At 35.1% G+C, this 22,539-nt stretch overlaps 1 protein-coding gene across 3 annotated transcripts in view; it reads left to right on the top strand.

Moving 5' to 3' along the window:
* Positions 1-9,821: 9,821 nt before the first annotated feature.
* Positions 9,822-22,539, top strand: part of LOC125917258 (MEF2 transcription factor homolog) — a 34,402-nt gene continuing 21,684 nt past the window's right edge. For 2 of the 3 annotated variants that reach the window (XM_049623512.1, XM_049623510.1), the window contains exon 1: positions 9,823-10,369. In XM_049623512.1, coding sequence (XP_049479469.1) covers positions 10,316-10,369 — 54 coding nt within the window. In that variant the 5' untranslated portion in view covers positions 9,823-10,315. Of the gene's footprint in view, positions 10,370-22,539 lie in introns of all 3 variants that reach the window. The other variant, XM_049623511.1, reaches the window with a different exon arrangement.

The raw sequence follows: 22,539 nt of genomic DNA on the forward strand, positions 1-22,539 counted from the left end.
CCTTTTTCCTTTTTCCTTTTTCCTTTTTCCTTTTTCCTTTTTCCTTTCCTTTCTCCCTCCCATTCCCTCCCCTCCCCTTCCCTCCCCTCCCCTCTAAACTCTACCCTCAACGTGGGGCTCGTGCCCCTGATATTTCTTAAATTAAGGCAGCAGAATCCATATTGGGACTCCTTTTTTAAATCTAGTTTCTGATTTTATAAAATGACCTGCTAAAAAGAATTTCAGTTAACTAAAAGTTCCGTTTAAACTAATTTTTTACTTCAGTGTTGCCTGAATACAGGTATAGGCCTTGGGATTTAATTAGTGATTACTTCCCCCGCCCCCAAGGATAACTATATTACTTTGTGGGAAAAATGCCCATCCGTGTTTGCTAAAAATAAGTTTTAGTTCCAAAGGTATGTGTTATATGTTTTCATTTCTACTAAACCTCCTCTAGCTTTATCACATAGAAAAATTAGTGCTCATTTGACCTAATGTAGTTGGCTTCAATTAATAAAATCATAATCCTGGAGTTGTTTTAAATGTATGTACATTTTTTTTTTTTAGTGTTTGTTGAAATTGAGGCAAAATGTATATAACATAGTATCATTTCAGCTATTTTTAAATGTGCAGTACAGTGGGAAGAGGGGGTGGGTGTGTGGGGGGAAGGTAGGGGTCCCTGGGTGGCTTAGTTGTTGAGTGTTTAACTCTTGATTTTGGCTCAGGTCATGATTCCAGGGTCATGGGATTGAGCCCTGCTTTGGGCTCTGTACTGAGTGTGGAGCCTGCTTAAGAGTTCTCTCTCTCCTTCTGCCTCTGTCCCTCTCCCCCTGTTCACGCTCTCTCTCTCAAATAAAAAATTAAAAAGAAAAATAAGTGTACAGTACAGTGGTATTAAGTATGCTCACATTGCGGTGCAGTGATCACCACCATCTGTCTTCAGAACTTTTTAATCATTCCATATTGAAACTCTATACCCATTAAGCATAATTCTCCATTTGTCCCTCCCTTTCATCCCTGGTAACTACCATTTCTCTTTCTCTGAATTTTGAGTACTTGGTGTACCTCATAAATGGAATTATCTTGTGTTTGTCTTTTGTGGCCAGCATATTTCTCTTACCATAATATTTTCAAAGTTTATTCATGTAGCAAGTGATAGGATTTCCTTTTTTAAAGCTGAAAAATACTCCATTGTATGTAGACATCACATTTGTTTCTCTGTTCATCTGCAATGATATTGGAGTTGTTTCTACCTTTTAAGTGAGAGTAGTGCTCCTAGGAACATAGATGTACAAATGTTTTGTTCAAGTTCCTGCTTGCAGTTCTTTTGTGTGTAGACTTAAAAGTGGAATTGTTGAGTCAAATGATGATTTCTCTATTTAATTTTTTGAGTAACCACCATACTTTTCCACAGCAGTTGTACCATTTTACATTGTCAGAAACAGTGCACAAAGTTTATCCACATTCATATTGGTTTTTGTTTTGATAATAGTTATACAAATAGGGTGAAGTGCTATGCCATTGTGGTTTTGATTTGCATTTGCCTAATGATTAATGATGAACGTCATTTCATGTGCTTATTAGGTATTTGTGTATCTTCTTTGGAGAAATGTCTGTTTAAGTCCTTTGCCTGTTTTTGTTGTTGAGTTTTAGCAGTTCTTTATATATTCTGGATATTAATCTCAGATAATGTGATATATAATTTTTTCCTTCCATTTTGTGGGTTGCTGTTTTACTCTGTTGTGACCTTTGACACTTTTTGACATTTGATCATGTATTCATGGATTTGTCTGGGCTCTTTATTCTGTTCTGTTGATCTATATGTCTTTATGCCAGTGCCATACTGTATTGATTAGTTTTACAGAAAATTTTGACATTAGAGAGTGTGAGTCCTCCAACTTGTTCTTCTTTTTCAAGATTAGTTTGGATATTAGGAGACCCTTGAAATTCCATATGAATTTTAGGGTGCCTTTTCATACTTTGGTAAAAAACATCATTGGGGTTTTGCATTGAATTTGTAGCTTACTTTGGGTAATGTTGATATGTTAACAACATTAAGTCGTCCAATCTGTGAACATAGGGTGTCTTTTTTATTTATTTCTGTAATTTCTTTTATCAGTGTTTTTTCATTTTGAGTATACAAGTCTCTTTCATGTTGACTAAGTTAATACCTGAATTAAAAAAAAAATTTGTTGCCATTATATATGGAATTATTTTCTTTTTTCAGACTGTTCATTGTTAATATAGAAATGCAACTTATTTTTCTGTGTTTATTTGTCTCCTTTGATGGATTTGTATATTAGTTCAACAGTGTTGTGGAATTTTAAGGGGATTCTACATATAAGATCCTATCATTTGCAAACAAAGATACTTATTTCTTTTTCTTGTTTAATTGCTTTGGCTAGAACTTCCATTACATTGTTGAATCTGAGTTGTGAAATCAGTCATCCTTCTCATTCTTGATCTTAGAGGAAAAGCTTTCAATCTTTCACCATTTGAACATTCTGTAAGCTGTGGTATTTTCCTATATGATTTTTATTATGTTGAGATAGTTTCCTTCAATTCCTAGTTGATTGTTTTTACCACAGAGGAGTAATGTATTTTGGCAAATGCTTCTTTTATATCAATTTAGATGGTCATGTGGTTTTTTCTTCATTTTCTTAATGTGGTTTATCACATTGATTTTAGTATGTTGAATCATCCTTGCATTCCAGGAATAAATCCCACTTTGTCATGGTGTATAATCCTTTTAACATGCTACTGAGTTTGGTTTGCTAGTATTTTCTTCAGTATTTTTGCATCAGTGTTCAAAAGGACTATTAATCTATTGTTTTCTTTTAGTGTCATTGTGTGGCTTTGATACAGGGCAATGCTTACCTCAGAATAAGTTAGGATGTGTTCTGTTCCCTTCAGTTTTTGGGAAGTGTTTGAGAAAGGTTGGTGGTAGTTCTTTAAAATGTTTGGTAGAACTCCCAGTGAAACCATTAAGTCAAGTACTTTTCTTTGGCAAGAGGTTTTTTGTTTTTTTTTTTTTTTTTTTTTTTTTTAATACTAATTCAGTCTCCTTACCAGTTACAGATGACTATTCACCTTTCTGTTGGTTTTTTTTTTTTTAATGTTTGTTTATTTTGAGAGAGAGTGGAAGAGCGAGAATCCCAAGCAGGCTCTTTGCTGTTAGCTCAGAGCCTGATGTGTGGGGCTTGACCTCATGAACTGTGAGATCATGACCTGAACCTAAATCAAGAGTCGGTTGCTTAACCAGTTGAGCCACCTAGGTGCCCCTGTGTAAGTCTTTTAGCTTTATTCTTCAAGGTAGTTTTGACTATTCTTTGTACTTTTGTATTTGCAAGTGAATTTTAGAATAATCATGTTAGTTTCTGCATATAATAAAAGAAAACCTGCTGGCATTTTGAGTAGGATTACATTGAATCTCTAGATTAATTTGGGGAGAATTGACATCTTTATGAAATCGAACCTTCTCAGAATCTGCAAAGATGAATTTGTCTGTTAGTGTATTTTAAATTTCAGGAATCAAGACACTTTTTGTTTTCTGTGTTTTGTTTTAGGTAACTGAAGTAATAGCATCTTTTGTTTTACTTAATTTTTTTTTTGCCAGTGAGAGTGCTTCAGTATAGATGAGAATTTTAACTTTGAAGGAAAGAAAAGAGGAATTGCTGCAGCCATGACCTAAATAGGAAGGAAGGCAATGTATAATGGGATAGATGCCGATAGGTTGATAGTTATGATGGCAGGAATTTGAGGAGCTTCTCTTCTGGTTACTATTTTTTCCATCAGTAGAATAGGTAGCAAAGTCATCACCTGAAAGTGAGGATGGGTGATGAGTGTTGGGAGTTGTGAAGAGAGAGAATATGGCATAAAATAACCAGAAAATTGGGAAATGGAAAATTGCTAAACTTAAAGTCAGATTAATTATCCTGGTTAGCATGGTGGTTTATTCTCAGCCATATTCAGCTTACATGGGAGCATGTAGTCAAGAGTGAGTTTTTCCAGGAGATGAGTGGAGGGAGGAGGGAGAGCAGGAGCCAAGGGAGTGGGAATAAGGGTATATGAAAATTTAACTGGATGAGGAGGGACATAAACTGGGCGAGGGACACTGAAAAGGTGGGAGGCGTAATAAATTGTAGGACCTAATGGGATCAAAAGATTGTTATAATTAGGTTATTAGGAGTGTTTGAGCTGGGAGTTTGAGAGGTAGTAACAGAGTTGTATATGCCGGTTTAGTTTGGCATAATTTACTCTCAGATTTTGTTGGTTATTTGCATTAATCTTCATGTGATAAGTATAGGACATGTTAGGAAAAACAAGTTCGTATTTTTTAATCTAAGACTTTTGGGCCCAGATATGTATTCAGTTTCTTTTTTTTCCCTTTATTACTTTTTCCAGGGACTTACCAGTTTTATTGATCCCTCCAAAGAACTAACTTTTGGTTTTGTTGATCTCTGTTGTATGTTTTCTGTTTCGTTACTTTATGCTCTTTTATTTCTTCATTTGTACTGTTTTGGAGTTTAATTTGTTCTTTTCGTAACTCTTTTGGATGGTTGATTAAAACACTAGTTTTTGGCTTTTCCTCCATATATGTATTCTAAAGCTACAAATTTCCCTCTTGTGTATGGTTGTAGCTGCATCCCCTAAATTTTGATATGTCATTTTTTTAAGAGAATAGTTTTTTGTTTTTAATGTTTATTTATTTTTGAGAGAAAGACAGCATGAGTGGGAGAAAGGCAGAGAGAGAGGGAGACCAAGAATCCAAAGCAGGCTCCAGGCTCTAAGCTGTCAGCACAGAGCCTGATGCGGGGCTCAAACCCACAAGATCCGTGAGATCATGACCTGAGCTGAAGTTGGACGCTTAACTGACTGAGTCACCCAGGCGCCCCTGGTACATTTTTCATAACTCTTTTGAAGATTGTTGATTAAAACACTGGTTTTTGGCTTTTCTTCCATATATGTATTCTAAAGGTACAAATTTCCCTCTTATGCATGGTTGTAGATGCATCCCCTAAATTTTGATATGATGTAATTTTTTTAAGAGAATAATTTTTTTGTTTTTAATGTTTATTTATTTTTGAGAGAAAGAGCATGAGTGGGAGAGGCGCAGAGAGAGAGGAGACACAGAATCCAAAGTAGGCTCCTGGCTCTGAGCTGTCAGCACAGAGCCCGGAGCAGGGCTCAAACCCATGAACTTTGAGATCATGACCTGAGCCAAAGTCGGCTGCTTAACAAACTGAGCCACCCAGGTGCCCCTGATAAGATGTGGTTTTAATAGCATTCCATTCAAAGTATTTTCTAAGTTTGACTCATTTCTTCTTTGACCCATGGGGTTATTTGGAAGTTCACTGCTTCATTTCACAATGTAAGTGTTTTCAAATTATATTTTTATCAATTCATAGCTTAGTTCATTGGAGGTCAAAAAAACATGTCTGTCCTTTGAAACTTGTTAACAGTTTATGATCCAGATTTGGTTCACTTTTGGTAAATTTGTTTTGCACTTAAAAGGAATATATTTTCTGCTCTTTTTAGGGATAGTGTTCTATATGTCAGGTCGTTAATTGTAAAAGTTCGAATATTTTTCTGTTTCTATTTCATCTGGTCTGTTCCTTGTTTTGGTGTGCTTGTTCCATCAGTTACTGAGAAAGCTGTGTTAAAATCAACTTGCTAGAATTGTGGACTTTACTTAGTTTCCTTGATATTGGCTGAAGTTTATTTAGAAAAAGTATGTTTTCACAGCTGCATAATTCAGTGTTTTAACAAACTTACATATGGGAAAAGTCAAAAATGAAATTTCAAATGCAGTTTGTAGAACATTAGAATCATATGTAGCCATTTTTGAAGCATGTGCTGTCAACAGAGGGAATGTGCATCTCTGTTGCTGCTGGCAGTAAGAAAGAGGTTACAATATTAGAAGCCTTTGAACTGTTATCTGCCATATGTGTTTGTCTTTAATAAGTTTCTAATTGCTATTCGTATTTGGCCCTTAATTTTGCTTAAATCTGTAGAAAGCACAAAAATGTTGAGACAGTGTTAAATTGTGGCAAAGGAAACAAAGCCAGTGAGAAAGCTATCTATCGCATATGAAGTCATGTATTTTACACCCTAACTATGATAATTACTATAGTAAATGGACATTTTCTCTATTTCAGTAAGTTTTAAAAGAGAAATGCTTGGGGATTATGAATTTATATGTAACATAAGTTTTCCTATTTAAGATATTGGAAAATAAGCTCCTGGTTAGGGTTTTGTGTAGAATATCTGATTTTCAGGAACAGATTCCTGACTTTAAGTGTTATTAGGTACATTCAAGTTTAAAATTGCTTTCTGGTGAATTGAACGTTTATTGTAATGAAGTCCTACTGTATCTCTATCCATGTATTTATTTTATGCATTAAAATCTACTGTGATAAAGTATAGCCACAAAACTTTGTTTTGATTTGTGTTCTACACAGTATATTGTTCTCCATGCTTTGACTTTCAGTCTTTCTATATCCTCATTTATTTAAGAGGTAATCATCTATAATCATCATATAATTGGGTTTTGTTTTTTTATATACAATTTGGATTATTAATTCATTTCCCCCCTCTATTAGCTTGTTAGCTTGAGTGAACTTTTACTATTCTTGCAGTGGTTACCCCAGAGATTACTACATGCATCTTTGATTTAATGAAGTCTGAAAAGTAAATAAGTATGTTTTCTGTTTCCCAGTAAATGAAAGGATTCTGGAACACTTTTAACTTTGCTTACTATCCTTCCCAATTATGTGCTATTGTTCTTGTGTATTGTAATATTTAAAATTCTACAAAGTATTATTTTATTTAGTTATTATTCATTTAGAGGTACATATTCACCCTGTTCATTGTATGTATGTATGTATGTATGTATGTATTTACTTACTTACTTACTTACTTAATTTTTGGTGCAATATCCAAGCTGTATCTGGGATCTTTTTTTCCTTGTACTTGAAGAAGTCCCTTCAGTGTTTTCTGATGTTAAATTTGTTGTTTCTGTTTGACTGATAATGTCTGTATTTTGCCTTTTTTTTTTTCCCTGAAGAGTATTTTTTGCCAGATCTGGAATTCTACTTTGACATTTCTCCCATTCCTGGCACTTTGAGAATATCATTCCACTGTATTGGGCTTCCATTACTTACATGAAAAAGTCAACTGTAAATCTTACTATTGCTTTTAAAGTTAATCTTTATTTTATTTTATTTTTTTGGCTACTTTTAAGGTCTCTCTGTGGCTGATCTTTCTTTGTGTGTGTCTCTCTTTCCCTCCACCCACCTTTTTTTCTCTGATATGCCTCAGTTGTGGTTTTCTTTGTATTTGTTTCACTTGAGTGTTGTAGATCTTGGATGTCATTGGTAAGTTTTTAACTATATGTCTTTAAGTATTTCTTTCCCTTCTGGGACACTAATTACATGTATTTTGGATCCATGTTTTACTGTTTTTTCACACTTCTGTATTTCCCATTTTCATGCCCTTTTGGGCTTCAGTGTAGGTGTTTTCTTCTTTCCTATCTTCTGGATTATTGATTCTTTCTTCAGCTGTATTCTACCTATTGTTAAACTCATCAATTTTTTTATTTTCTGTCTTCATTATTGTGCTTTTCAGTTCTATGTTTTCTATGCTTTTAGAATTGTATGGTAATATTCTTTTTTTTTAATTCGTTGAACACATTTACTTATTTTAAAGTTCTTTTCTCATAACACCATTATCTGGATCTACTATGGGTCTAATTGTATTGCCATTTTAAAATCTTAGTTTTCAGTCAGGTCTTAACTGGTTATTTTTTTACTTTTAGACATACAGAAATCATAAAATCATTTGAATTTCTAGATGATACTATCTTTTTTCCTGGTAAGATTTACTTTTGCTAACATCTTTTCAGAAGATTTAACTGGCATGAGGCTAAGCTAATCACACTACATAGCCTAGATCACCTTAATCTAATCAGTGAATGAGATGATCTGAAGTTATACTGCCCTTGTATGGCCTGGTCTATTTCTAGTTTACCTTTATACTGAGGGCATAGTCCTTTGGATCCCTCCAGAATCCTGGTGTGTTTACTGGGGCTATTACTTTGTAAGCCCTAAATCTGTTTTTGTATCCCACCCATAGATCTCTTGAAACCTCTGTTTAGCTTCTCAGCCTCTCAGTCAATGTTCTGAGAATCTGCAAATGACTAGAGGGATATATAGTCTGAAGTCTGGTCTTAACCTATTTCTTCCAGATCTCAACCCTTCAATTCTGCCTTAAAAGTTCTCCAGTGATTTTAAACAGATTAATTTTCTTCTTTTTTTCTCATTCTTAGAATAACTTGGTTTGAAGTAACCTACTCAACCATTGTCAAAAGCTAAATGCTCAGATAATGCAGTGCTGCATATACCTTATCGGCATTAGTGTTGAAATGTAGGAGTATTTATGTTGCCTACTACACTGCAAGTTTTTGTAACGGTAATTGGATGCAGCTTGATCTGTTAGGGAACATGACTTGAATAAGCTGACTTTTATTGGTTTATATTACGGTCTCATGAGAAAACAAAAACATTCTACAGCACAGCTGCTTGTTTGACTGGTTCCCACCAGTGACTTGCCATCCTTCAGTTTCTCTGTTTCCTGCTTCCTCTTGTCACGGGGCTTTTGCACATGCTATTCTCTCTGACTAGTGTGTACACTCTCATACTCAGGTTTGAGTATGAGGCACATTCTCAAGGAAGCCTTCCCTAACTTGTGAATTTAGATCAGATAAATGAACTTCCACATTTTGATTTGTACAGATTCATTTATATATAGTTTGGTTAATGTCTGTTTTCCCCTACTAAACTGTGAAATCTGTGAGATCAGAAATCATGCCCCCCCCCCACCTTTTTTTGGACCATTTTACCCTATGTGCCTAGTACAGTGTCAGGAAGTACATTTTTTTTGCAAGTACATGATCAATTAATAGGTTATCACTTGTTAATAGATGTTCAATCAATGTTTATGTGAATGGAGAAATGAGTATGAGGGAAGATATGTAAGAAATGCCATGCTTGTGGTAATAATGGTACTGATAAGAATTGAAAAACTCATGCTTTTGAGCAAAAGCCAGGTTTAATCAAACATGGATTTGCTGGGCAGTACTATTGAAGTTTTATGGATATACATGCACAGTATTAAAAATACTTTAATAGAATTCCACTGAGCATTTATTATTGTGAATGTTTTAGCATTTGTCTTCCATGCCCTTGTAAATATTTTATTATGTAAGTTTTGGAAACATTAGGTTTTTGACAAAACTATTATTCAGAACATGACAGATTATATCATTGCCAGTCGTTCAATTACAGAGATAAATGGAATAAAAAAATCCTGTTCTTGAAGGATTCATAGTCTCAGAGGAAAATGGACTTGGAATTTGTCATACACATACCCACAAAGTAAGGTGCTATCGTTTACTCTATCAGGGGGAAATGAATCTTGACTGATTAGGAGGATTTTATTAAATGGCTAAAGGAACAGTATTTCATTTAAGTGGATATTATTATGAAATCGTATAGTGCCTTTGTGGGTTGACAGATAGTAATTTTGGTGGTGGCTAGGACAGTTTGCAAGAATAGTGTGTCAAGGTAGATTGGGGCTACCCAGATCATCCTTTGACATGGAGGCCATCAGAAACTTTCAGGGATTTTCTATAATGTTAAAGAGAAGTTCTGGAGCCAGAGTCCCTGAGTTCATATTCCAAGCTCTGCCCTTCACTGTGTGTGTGACTTTAGAAACATTAGTGAGCATCTCTGTGCCTCAATATCCTTATTTATACAATGGAGATGATAATTGTAACTAAGAAGATTTCAGTTTGGATTGAATGAGTTAAGACATGGCAGGTACTTAGAAAAGTGCCTGGCACATAGAAAAATCCCAGTAAGCATTGGCTCTTGTTGTTGCTATTATTATATACATTGAGAAAAACTTGAAGGTTATAATTGTACTCTTTTCAGCCAGAGCTAGAGGCACTAAAAGATTCAAGAGATATTTTAGGGGTAAAGTTAACAAAGCTTCAACTTAATTACCAATTTTATATAACCAGGAATTTCAACTAATAATGCTGCCATGTGCAGCATAGAAGCAGGTTTGAAATTTGTATAACATTTTCATGATTTGCAAACTTATAGAACTTAAATTTTCTAATTTGTGTTTTCTTTTAGATCTTATAGAAAATTTCAGCTGTAGCCCTTGGACTAGAAGCTGAAATAATAGAAGCTGTGTACGATGCATTAGGGTATTGAAGAAAATTAATTTTGAATTAAATATTTGGAATATAAGGAAGGAAAGGTGACTGAAAATGGGGCGGAAGAAAATACAAATCACACGCATAATGGATGAAAGGAACCGACAGGTAAATGAAAATTTTAACTTATTTATTTAATTGATGTGAATATTTTTTAAAAAGGATCATAAGGTAGATTGGTTTGAATTTTTCTTAAACTTAATTTCAAGTCTAAATATTTTTATTTCCAAACTAAATAAAAAATTTTAATAAATATTTTAGCTTGTCATGTGTCTTAAACTTTTTTTCCTTATTATAGAAATCATAGATGTTAATTATAGAAAACAGGGGAAAAAGAAGAAAAGCAAGATCACTGTAGTCCCACTGTTACTGTCAATTATGTAGATTTATCATAATATATTTGTTTATGTATTGGTCATTATTATACATTGTTACCTCTATTTTCATAATTAGGTAATACCTAAGTTAACTGTAGTTATCAGTGCATGTGTTTTGGTCAGTTAAATTTTCTGGTTAACCAAGAAATAAAATTCTTTTTCTAACTCATCACAAACATTTCTAAAGCTTTTATGTATTTATCTCAGTTTTAATTGATAAAACATACCAAACCTAATTTTCCCCACCAATGTCAATAAACTCTTACAAGTATTCAGGATAATTATAATAATACTGATATATGAAGTGAAGACCAGAAGTTGTAAGAGTTTAGAGCAGGGATTTGCAAACTATGGACCATGGTCTGGTTGGCTGTTTTGATAAATAAATCATTAGAACACTGCCATGTGCATTTGTTTACCTATTGTCTATGGCTGCTTTCACATTACAAGGACATAATTGAGTAGGGGCCCTGGAGACTGCAATTGAGTAGGGGCCCTGGAGATTGTGGCCCATAGGCCTACAATCTTTACTCTCTGGCCTTTAAGAAAAAGTTGCCAAGCCCTTGGTTTAGAAAAAAGAAGGAAAATGGTTTCATAGAATATTGTAAATGAACTAGTATTCAGAGCATATGCAGGAGGGAGAGATGCTGTCTCTGGAAAGGTTGCCTGTCCGGGGAAATGTCTAGAAAAGCTGGTTTCTGGAAGCTTACCAAAAAACAGAACCATATTAAAGATATGTTCTGCAAAGTCTGAGTAGTAATTCACTTGGTAATACAGTTATAATTGTAGACAAAACTCAGCTGAGCTGCTAGTCGAGAAGTTAGTGGAAGTGATTAGAGTTGCCTATAGACCAAATTAAAGAGAACCGTTGTTTCATCTAATGAAGATTCTTCAGGTCAAGGGTAAGGCTCACGCAGTATGATTCTTTATGAAGGTTGATAAAATAGGGAAGACTGATAAAATAACCATTCCATCATTCCAAAGGGATGTTTCTAAGCAAGGTTGCAAGTAAATGTCCCTTCATAAACTTGAAGATTGTGACCTGTAGATGAGGCACATCTCTACACCTTATATTGTGTGTGAAACACACACAATGTTTAATATGTAAAATATGTTTATTAGGGAATAACATAAAAGCAGAAACTGGCAAAGCACGTAACATTCCTTAGACTCTCTTTATCCCTTAGAGAGTCGTGTTTAAATTCAGCATAGGTACACTGGATCTACCAGTGGAAAAGACCCCATTTAGAGGAATATGATGAATAGGAAAAGAGGAGCGAGGATTATGTAAGTAACGGTGTAAAGAATTTGTTAATTAAGGAAATGATCTTGTTTAAAAGATGGAGGCTGCCACTATAACTCAGCAACTACAGTTTGCCTATTAATATGTTGAATTTACCTGCTAGGTTATCTTCTTGCCAAGCTGCCAAATGGGGCAAGGGTGTCTGAATGTTTTCTTAGATGATTTTGGCCAAGAATGCAGAAAAGAAACAGAATAGGTAGTTGGGCAATTGATTTTTCAGATTTGATTAGGCATAGACATAATTTATCATTTTGAATTTGTGTATTCTGAGTTAAAAGTTTCATTATTCCTGCATTAAAATGGGAAAAACGTTTCTGTGCAGAATTTATCTCAGTTACTCATCCACATTTGAATACCTACTGATTCTGGGAGAGACTGTGTTAAGCACTGGGAACTCATTAAAAATATATAGGCAACACAGAAGATTTAACTATATGGCAAACAGAAGGTAAGCTTAGGTGATGGGAGAGTTTATGGAAGGAAGCACCAGCCTCTGGTTGGGGTAGTTCAGGGAGCAGTACAGAAGGAGGTATAGCATATACAGGTTTTAATGATTGGATTTTTTGAGCTAGTAAGATAAAATCACACTTCAAGTCTTTAGAACAGTGAATGAAAAATCTCGGTGGTGACACTATCATGCACTTAAAGAGCTGCTTCACTTCACTTCCACTTGGAAGCTTTCATTCACTTCACTTCCATTTGGGAGTTTCTGGTGAAACCTTGTGTTTGTCCTTCTTGGTGTAATACACTTCTATTTAACAAGTAAACTTTGTATTAAAGTATAAAGAAAAGAACACAAGTCCTAAGTGTGGCTGAGTGAATTATTGCAAAAAGTACATGGCCATGTAGCCAGCATATCCCAGTGCACCACCACCACAGAAACTCTGTCATGTCTTCCCAAGTCATTACCTCTCTGCCCCACTAACCTAACTTCTGACACATAGATTTATTATGCCTGTTGAGTTTATGTGAGCAGCATGTGTTCCTTTGTGCAACATCATGTTTGTGAAATTAATGTTACTGTTGCATGTCATGTAGATATATTTGGTACATTTTCATTAACAAATAATATTCCATTGTGTGGATAGACCACAACCTATATTCTTATTTTTTCTATTGTAAATGGACTTTGGGGTTGTTTTCTATTTTGAGACTATTATAAAGAGTGCTCTTTTGATTAGTCTTATGTGTGTCTTTGGTACACATGAACATTTGGGTATATTCCGAGGTGTACAGGTTAAGTCAGAGTATACCTGTGATCAGCTCTAATAGCAAGAGTTTTCTAAAGTGATTGTGCTGATTTATAATTTACACTAACGGTGTGTGAAAGTTTCAGCTGCTCTAAATCTTCACCAATACTAGTTTTTATCCCTTTCCTTTTAGCTATTATGGTAGGTGAGCAAAAGTAACATTTTAATTTTAAGTTTCTGTGATTTTTGATGAAGTTGATCACTTTTTCATATGTTTTATGAAAAGATGTTTACTGTTTACTTCATTTTTTCCCCCTAGTGGGCTACCTGACTATATTTTTCTTATTAATTAGTATACATTCTGTGTATAATGTGAGCATTTTGTTCATTATGTACATTACAAGTAACTTCTCTCATACCATGGCTTGCCTTTTCACTTTTTCATTTTTCTTTTAATGTTGTCCAGTTTGCCTTCCTTTTTTTCCTTTATGGTTAATGCTGTTTGTGTTATGTTGAAGAAATATTTACTTATCACAAGGGCATGGTGATTTTCTTCCTATGCTTTTTTCTGTTTTTTACCTTTCATGTTTTGGATCTGTTACCCATTTGGAATTTATTTTTGTGTGTGATTTGAGGTTTGGGGGTCGAGATTTGTTTTCCTGATGGATATTCAGCTGACCCAGTACAGTTTATTGCAAAAACCATCTTTTCTTCACTGCTTGCCTTTGTCATGAATCAAGTAATCATACACATGTGGGGCTGTTTCTTTGGAGAAATATCTATTTAAATCCTTTGCCCAATTTTGCTTTTTATGGAGTTATATCATCTTCGTTCTGAAAAGCTGTTTTCATTGGTTATAGATTTCTAGGTGGACAGTTAATAGTCTCTTGATATTTTAAAGCAACTGTCTTTTAACTTCTATCACTTAAATCAATTTCTTTGGAGAGACCAGCTTTCAGTAACCAACCCCCCCCCCCCGACTTTTTTCAAGATAATGCATTTTCCCCCCTCTGGTTACTTTTAAGATTTTTACTTTTTCGTGGGTAGTAAACTTTTTATTGTGCTGTCTTCAAATATTTTTTGTGCTGGATTCTTTCCTCCTCTGGGATTCCAGTTACATGTAACTTAGTCCTTTTGACTATGTCTCATATATTTCTTATGCTTTTTTTCTCCTAGAATTCTTACTTTTTCTCTGTCCTTCCCCGAGTGTCTTGTAGTGAATGGCCTGTTTTGTAGTAACCTGTTTTCTGTGCTCTAGTAATCTTTTACTTAGTTTTTTTAAAAATTAGCTATTAAAACACCTAGTAACAATTTCTAGTATTATGTTTTCAATTATAGAATTTCTTTTTGTTTTTCTTTTTACAGATTTCAGGTCTCTGGTGAAATGGCCCATCTTTTCATGTATTTTATCCAGTTTCCACTATTTTTTGGAAAATACTAATCATAGAGTTTTTTTGTCTGCGAATTCTTATATCTGGATTACCTGTAGCGTCATATGTGATCCCCTTTTCTCTTTGTTTTCAAATATATGGTCATTTTTTCTGACATGTCTTAATGGTTTTTTATGAGCTATTAGATACTGTATATGAAAGATATAGATATTCATTATTATGGTACTTTCCTGCAGAAATGATTTAACCTTCCCTCTTACAATTGAAATTAGGTACTGAGTATCTTAGACCAACTAGAGATTGACCTGAGTGGAAGCTAGGCTGCAGTTTTGATGAAGCTTTTGGTTGCCCTTAAAGGAGGCTACTTTTGGGAGTAGTCTTTCAAAGCTTTCAACATTGATACCAGTGTGTTCTTGGGGCCCAGTCCTTGGAGCATTTCTTAAATTTCTTGTTTTCTCAGCATTGGAAGATTACAGAAAACTCCAGTCTACTTTTTTGAGGCTTTCTGCTTTTCTTTTTAACCTACTACCCCATGCAGCCTCAGAGTGACCACCTCAGCTTCTACTCCTCCCTTCTCACTAGTTTATTGACCCCTGGAGTCTTCAGTTTTGTGTTTTCAAAACCTAGGACAAAAGCTCTGTATCAGAGCTCTGTATCCACTGTGCAAACAAAGGCTGGAAGCTTAGTTGCCCTGTACCCAGCATGTGTAAAGGCCGGTAGGGGAAAAGCTGCCGCAGAACACTGTTTTACATCAGGCAGGTTCTCACCCCTCTAGAATCTTGGCATCGTAAATCCTTCTTCCTTCAGCAGCTTTCCAGGGTCTTTAAACAGATCTCTTTCGTGTTTTATTTTGTTTATCTGGTGGATCTCAGTGAGTTTTGGTCTTCTACCAGTTGCTCCATCTTACCTAAAAGCGGATTTGTCCATTTCTTTCTGTATTTTATTAGTTTAATATGTACTGTTTTATATATTTTGAGACATTTCATTAGGCTCATACATATTTAGAATTGTTCTACCTTCTTGGCCAATTTTTCAGTATATTCTCAATATATTCTCTATGGTCAATGTTTCAATATATTCTCTATTCTCAGTGAGGCATGCTCATCTTAAATCTACGTTGTTTTACGTTAATATAGCTACACCTTTCTTTTAGCTAATATTTTCTTGATATGGTCTAGTTCTCTGCATTTGCTTTCAGCCTTACTGTGTCCTTATGCTTTATCTATATATTTTATAAGTAGCATATGGCTGGATTCTTTTAAATCTAGTCTGATCATATTTCTTGACTTGCCAGTGTACTTGGATTTTATTCTTTGGTATTGTTTGTATATGTAGACTATTTTATACCATCTTAACTGACTTTAATTTGTCAGAGGGCCTCAGGCATCATAAATGTCACCATCATATCACTCCTTGTATCCTTCAAGAACTCCTCAGATTACAGCTTTACACTGAGTCCCCCAAGGAACAGAACATTGGAAGATCTACTTTCTCTAGATGGAAATCTATGAACCCTGCAGGTTTTGATTAAGAATGGTTGGGAAATCAGTGCCAAAGGTTAGTCCATTCCTGCCCGTGTTTTTTTGACTCTCCTCTTAAACAGTGCTTCTGTGATGCTCTGATGTTACTCTAGAGGACATTTGTTTGCACCAGCACTGCTGCCAATCCCTGTTATGAAGTGGCAGGCATTGAGTGTCCCAGGAACGAAGAGGAGAGGCACAAGGCTGAACCACAGCTGTTCTTTTTAAAATTTGTCTTCTTATAACCCTACCGGGGGTTTCTTATTCAGGGTACTGGCCTCCACACATGACATTCCTGCACCGCCTTCCCCCCCCCCCCCCCAGCCACCAAGTACATATTCCAGCATAATATGGGGTTTCTGACACTTTTCTCCACTATTCCTTACGATTCATAATACTTTTAGTTCCACTGGGTTAATTCCGAGGGAGGTAGATCCTGTATCAACGTGTTCTCAGAAATCTGAATTGGCAATTTTTTATATTGTTGAAATTAGTAGTTGTATTCTGTTCTGTAATCCTAATTTCCACAGTTATTTAATTGTAGTTCTAAATAGAAAGGATTCATTGATTATCACTGGTCCTTTACTGTGGCTTTTGCATTCTTTTGTTGTTTTAATCTGTTTCCTGGTTTATGGATTCATTTAGAGAATTTTTTAGCACCACTCAGTGCCATGTGGCATTTTAGAAGCTGAGTATGCAGCATTGAACAAAACTGAAAAAAATCCAGTGTCTTTCAATTTATATTTTACTTAGATGACTGGACTTTTTCAGAAAGTAGTTCTATTTTGTTTTTTCTTCCAAGAAGAGCTTATGGGTGCTATACTTCCTGAGTACTTTTATGTTGAGAGTGTTTGTTGCTTTATACTTGAAATATGACTTGGGTAGGTATAATGAATTCTAGGACCTCATTGCTTTTCCCTAGAACATTGCAGAGATGATTTCAAGGTATTCAGCTTTGAGCTTTGCCAGTATCAGACTGAGTATGTATTTCTCTTCTCCTAACAAGTGACTTGACATTTAGTAACTTAACCAAAATATGCCATGAGTTTTGATTATTCATCGTTTGTGTGTGCATGGAAATTATGTGCCTTTTCAATATTTTGGTTGTTTTGTTTTCTTTCATTTGGTATGGCTATACTTTTTTCTGTTTTGTTTTTTTGGAGAGAGCTCAGGAGCTAGAAGAGGCAGCGGGAGAGGGTGGTGTGGAGAGGGAGGGAGAGTATATATCTTAAGCAGGCACCACGTTCAGTGAGGAGCCTCATGTGGGGCTTAATCCTATGACCCTGGGATCATGACCTCAGCCAGAACCAAGAGTCAGATGCTTAATAGACTAATCCATCCAGTAGTGAATCACTACAGTGTAGTGATTCACCAGTTCCGTATATTACTCAGTACTCATCAAGAAAAGTGTACTCTTATCTTTTTTTTTTTTTTTTTAATGTTTATTTTTGAGGAGAGAGAGACAGAGTGTGAGCATAGGAGGGGTAGAGAGAGAAGGAGACACAGGATCTGAAGCAGGCTCCAGGCTCTGAGCTGTCGGCACAGAGCCTGATGTGGGGCTCGACCTACAAACCGTGAGATCATGACCTGAGCCAAAGTTGGACGCTTAACCGACTGAGCCACCCAGGTGTTCCAAAGGGTACTCTTATCTTAATCCCTTTCACCTGTTTCACTCATTCCGTGCCCCCCCAGCCCCCCACCTCCCCGCTGGTGACCATCTGTTCTCTATAGTTAAGAGCCTGCTTTTTGGTTTGTTCTCTTTTTTTCCTTTGTTTTTTTTTTTTTTTTTTTGTTTTGTTTTTTGTTGTTGTTAAATTTTTTCTTTGTTAAATTCTACATGTGAATGAAATCATATGGTATTTGTCTTTCCCTGACTGGCTTATTTCGTTTAGAAATATACTTTCTAGATCCATCCACGTTGTTGCAAATGGCCAGATTTCATTCTTTTTTCATGGCAGAATAATATTCCATTGTATACATATACCAAACCTTCTTTATCCATTCATCAGTCACTTGGGCTGCTTCCATAGTTTGTAAATATTGCTGCAGTAAACATAGGAGTGCATATATCCCTTCCCCTTTGAATTAGTGTTTTTGTATTCTTTGGGTAAATACACCAATAGTGTGATTACTGGATTTTAGGGTAGTTCTGTTTTTAGTTTTCTGAGGACCCTCCATACTGTCTTCCACAGTGACTGCACCAGTTTGTATTCCCACCAAGAGTGCATGAGGGTTCTTTATTTCCCCCCATGTTCTTGCCAATGCTTATTGTTTCTTGCATTTTTTATTTTAGCCATTTTGATATCTGTGAGGTGATTATCTTATGGTGATTTTGATTTGCATTTCCCTGATGATGAGTGATGTTGAACATCTTTTCACGTGTCTGTTGGCCATCTGAATGTGTTCTTTGGAGAAATGTTTGTTCATGTCTTTCGCCTATTTTTTAATTGGAATATTTGTTTTTTGGGTGTTGAGTTGCAGAAGTTCTTTGTATATTTTGGATATTAACCCTTTATCGGATATGTCATTTGCAAATATCTCCTCCCATTTGGTAGGTTGTCTTTTTGTTTTGTCAGTTGCTTCCTTTGCTATGCAGAAAGTTTTTATTTCTTCCAATAGTCCCAATATTTATTTCTCCCAATATGTCCCAATAGTTTATTTTTGCTTTTATTTCTCTTGCCTCAGGAGACATATTTAGAAGGATGTTGCTATGACCAATGTCATAGAAAGGCACATCCAAAAGAATGAAACTGGACCACTTTCTTAGACCATACACACACAAAAAAACTCAAAATGGATTAAGGACCTAAATGTGAGATGTGAAACCATAAAAATCCTAGAAGAGAGCACAGGCAGTAATTTCTCTAACATGGTTTTATTTTTAAACAAATATTTTTTCTTTTCCAATTGTTCTGTGCTTTTTTAGTGTTTATTATCTGTTGACCATATCCAACATCTTTATTCATTTTAATGTTTTATTTCTGTTTCAATTTTTTAAATTTCCTTACTGTGGTTTTTATCTGTCATGATTTTTTTTTCCCCTGATTCTTTTCTGAGTGATACTGGCTTACTTTTTAGGTCATTATGCTATGCAATGATATTAGGTACAAACTAGCAAAGGAGACTTCTCTCTCTCTTTTTTTTTTTTTTTTTTTTTTTTTTTTTTTTGGTTTTACATCCCCTAATATTCTGTACTTAAAACAGGGTCTTTATTGGTTTTCTTCCCCCACTTCTTTCAAGATCTTACCTCACTTTTGAATCTTACAGCACTAATCAAAGGATCTTTGGCTAGACCTTCACAGGGCTGTGACATTGTTACTTTTGTGAAGAATTTCATTTGTATTTAAATTTCTCCAGTTTGGCAGATAAAAATTTATGCTTTGGAGGCCTTACTTTTTCCTTAAAGAAAACCCATAGTTGGTTGGTCGGTCATTCATTCATTCATTTATGTTTTTAGTGACTTAAAAGAGGAGTAAACATGGTTTCATTCTTTCATTTCGAATTGAAAATAAATATTTCTCTTGAACTTAAAATAACAAATTTGTCTTTTTAATGAAATTTCGATCTTCAGCTTAAAAATAGTACTTGTCTTGGAATAATAAATTGAATATTAAATTGTAATTAGGTAGTCTGTATTCTCTAAGTAGCTGAATTTTAGGTTATGTTACCTGCTTCATGTGAAATTTATGAGCTGAAATGTAGCTGTATTGCCACATTACTAATTAACAGTATACTTATTAGGAGACTGATACTCACTTTTAGATGTGTTGTAAAGCTGAATTGAGAAGGAAAATCCCTGCATGACAACCAAAAACTTGTAACTGCAAACTCTAAAGTAGGGGCAAAATATATTTTCTTGCTTTGTATCTTGTTATTTTGGTATAATCTAATCTCCTAGGCAGAATGGTTTTACCTTAAAAAGTAATCAGTATCCTTTCCTTCTTTTTCCTGTTTTCTCCCACTGAATTCCATTTGCTTTTTGTTAGCTCCCAAAATCTATTTGTAAAAACAAATATTTCAATAGATGTTGAGATTTTTTTTATCCAACTTGTAATTTGTGTTTCATGCTGAGAATTTGAAAATATCAAATGTAGGCCAGTATTCAAAAATAGTTCATAAAAATTATTTTGGATATGTGGTACAACTTTCATGTAAATAAGTACCACACAGGCTGGATTGTTTTGGCTAATTAAATTTTCTAGTCAAATGAAAGTTTTAATAAAAAAAAACTTTCAGGGCGCCTGGGTGGCTCAGTCTGTTGAACTCAGGTTAGACTTGGCTCAGGTCATGATCTCATGGTTCATGGGTTTGGGCCCTGTGTTGGGTTCTGTGCTGACATCTCAGAGCCTGGGGCCTGCCTCATAGTCTGTGTCTCCCTTTCTTTCTGCCCCTCCCTCACTCATGCTCTCTCAAAAATGAATAAACGTTAAAAAAAATTCAAATTAAAAGAAACTTTTTCTCAACCCTGATTTCAGTCAGCTCACTAGCAAACAGGATATTTCTGTGGTTATGTCGTATGTGGTGCTTTGTGCTTTTGTATACTGAAAAACACAAAGGAAATACAAGGTTTTAAGAATTTTAAGGAGATTAGATCTCTATAAAATTAGGAGAGTAAAGTAGTTAAATACTAAGATGTGTAGATAGAAAATTCATTTGATGTTCCCAAAAGGAAGAAAACAGACACCTTGCCTAAATTTAATGAAAACTTTTATACTACATTTAAATTTTTTCATGCTACATAGGAAATGAAATTTATTGAAAAATAAGGAACATCTTTGAATTGTACAGTGAAATGCATTTTCATTGTTGCTTCTCTTTTACATGTATACCTTATAGCTGTAATGTAATAGTGTAGTCAATTAATTTTATGCCTGTGAAAAAAGTTTGTGGTGGAAACAATTACTTTCCATTGTGTTAGAGATCCTCGGCTTCTTCACTAGCTGTTGTAATGATTGATTCTAAGTCTAGATCAATGATTAGACAAAGTTCATAGGACAAAAAGCATGTCATAGGTATTGATGAAGAGAGAAAATTGTTTCACAATTCTAAAGACTATTTAAAGGTACCCTTATGGACTTTTATTTTTTTTTACCCATTTTTAAAATAAACTTTTTTTAGAGCAATTTTAGATTTACAGAAAAATTGAACAGAAAGTAGAGAGTTTGCATATACTTTGTGTTCCCGCAAGTATACAGCCTCGTCCCCTCCCCGCCCTCAGCATCCCACACCAGTGTATGGTACATTTGTTAAATCGTTAAACCTTCACTGACACACCATCATTGCCCAAGATCCATGGGTTTAACTTCAAGATTCACTCTTGGTGTTGTACACTCTTGTATGGTCTGTGGGGTTTTGATGAATGTATAATGGCATGCATCCACCGTTATAATATCATACAGAATAGTTTCACTGTTCTAAAAATCTTCTACAGAACTCAACATGTTCATCCCTTCCTCCTGCTAACCCCTGAAAACTACTCATCTCTTTATTGACCATAGTTTTGCCTTTTCCAGAATTTCATATAGTTGAAATCATGTGGTATGTAGTCTTTTCAAATTGTCTTCTTCCATTAGTAATGATACATTTAAGGTTCCTGTGTGTCATTTCTTGGCTTGATTCTAAGGACTGAATAATATTCCATTGTCTAGATGTACCACAGCTTGTTAATCCATTCATCTAATGAAGGACATTTTGGTTGCTTCCACCTTTTTACAATAACGAATTAAAAGTTGCTATAAACATCCATTGGTAGGTTTTCATATGGGCAGAAGTTTTTCAACTTATTTGGGTAAATACCAGAGTGAGATTTTTGGGTTGTATGGTAAGAGTATGTTTAGTTGTGTAAGAAACTGGCAGTCTGTTCTCCAAAGTGGCTGTACCATTTTGTTTTCCCACCATCAGTGACTGAGTGTTCCTATTTTTCCACATCTTTGCCAGAGTTTAGTGTTGTTGGTGTTTTTGTTTTTGTTTTTGTTTTTTTTTAATTTTTTTTTTTTAACATTTATTCATTTTTGAGACAGAGAGAGACAGAGCATGAACGGGGGAAGGTCAGAGAGAGAGGGAGACACAGAATCCGAAACAGGCTCCAGGCTCTGAGCTGTCAGCACAGAGCCCGACGCGGGGCTTGAACTCACAGACCGCGAGATCATGACCTGAGCCGAAGTCGGACGTCCAACCGACTGAGCCACCCAGGCGCCCCATTGTTGGTGTTCTTGATTATCAGCATTTTAGTAAGGCATGTTGTAGTATCTCATTGTTAAATTTGCAGTTCCTTAATGCCATGTGATATTGAGCATCTTTTCATATGCTTTTATACCATCTGTATGATCCTTTTCATTTAGGTATCTATTCATGTCTTTTGCTCATTTTTAAATTGGGTTATTTAAAAAAAAATCTTTTTTTAACGTTTATTCAGTTTTGAGAGACAGAGACAGAGCACAAGTGGGGGAGGGGCAGAGAAAGAGGAAGGCACAGAATATGAAGCAGGCTCAGGCTCT

The sequence above is a fragment of the Panthera uncia genome, unplaced genomic scaffold (genome assembly GCF_023721935.1).
Source record: "Panthera uncia isolate 11264 unplaced genomic scaffold, Puncia_PCG_1.0 HiC_scaffold_1628, whole genome shotgun sequence".
NCBI lineage: Eukaryota > Metazoa > Chordata > Mammalia > Carnivora > Felidae > Panthera > Panthera uncia.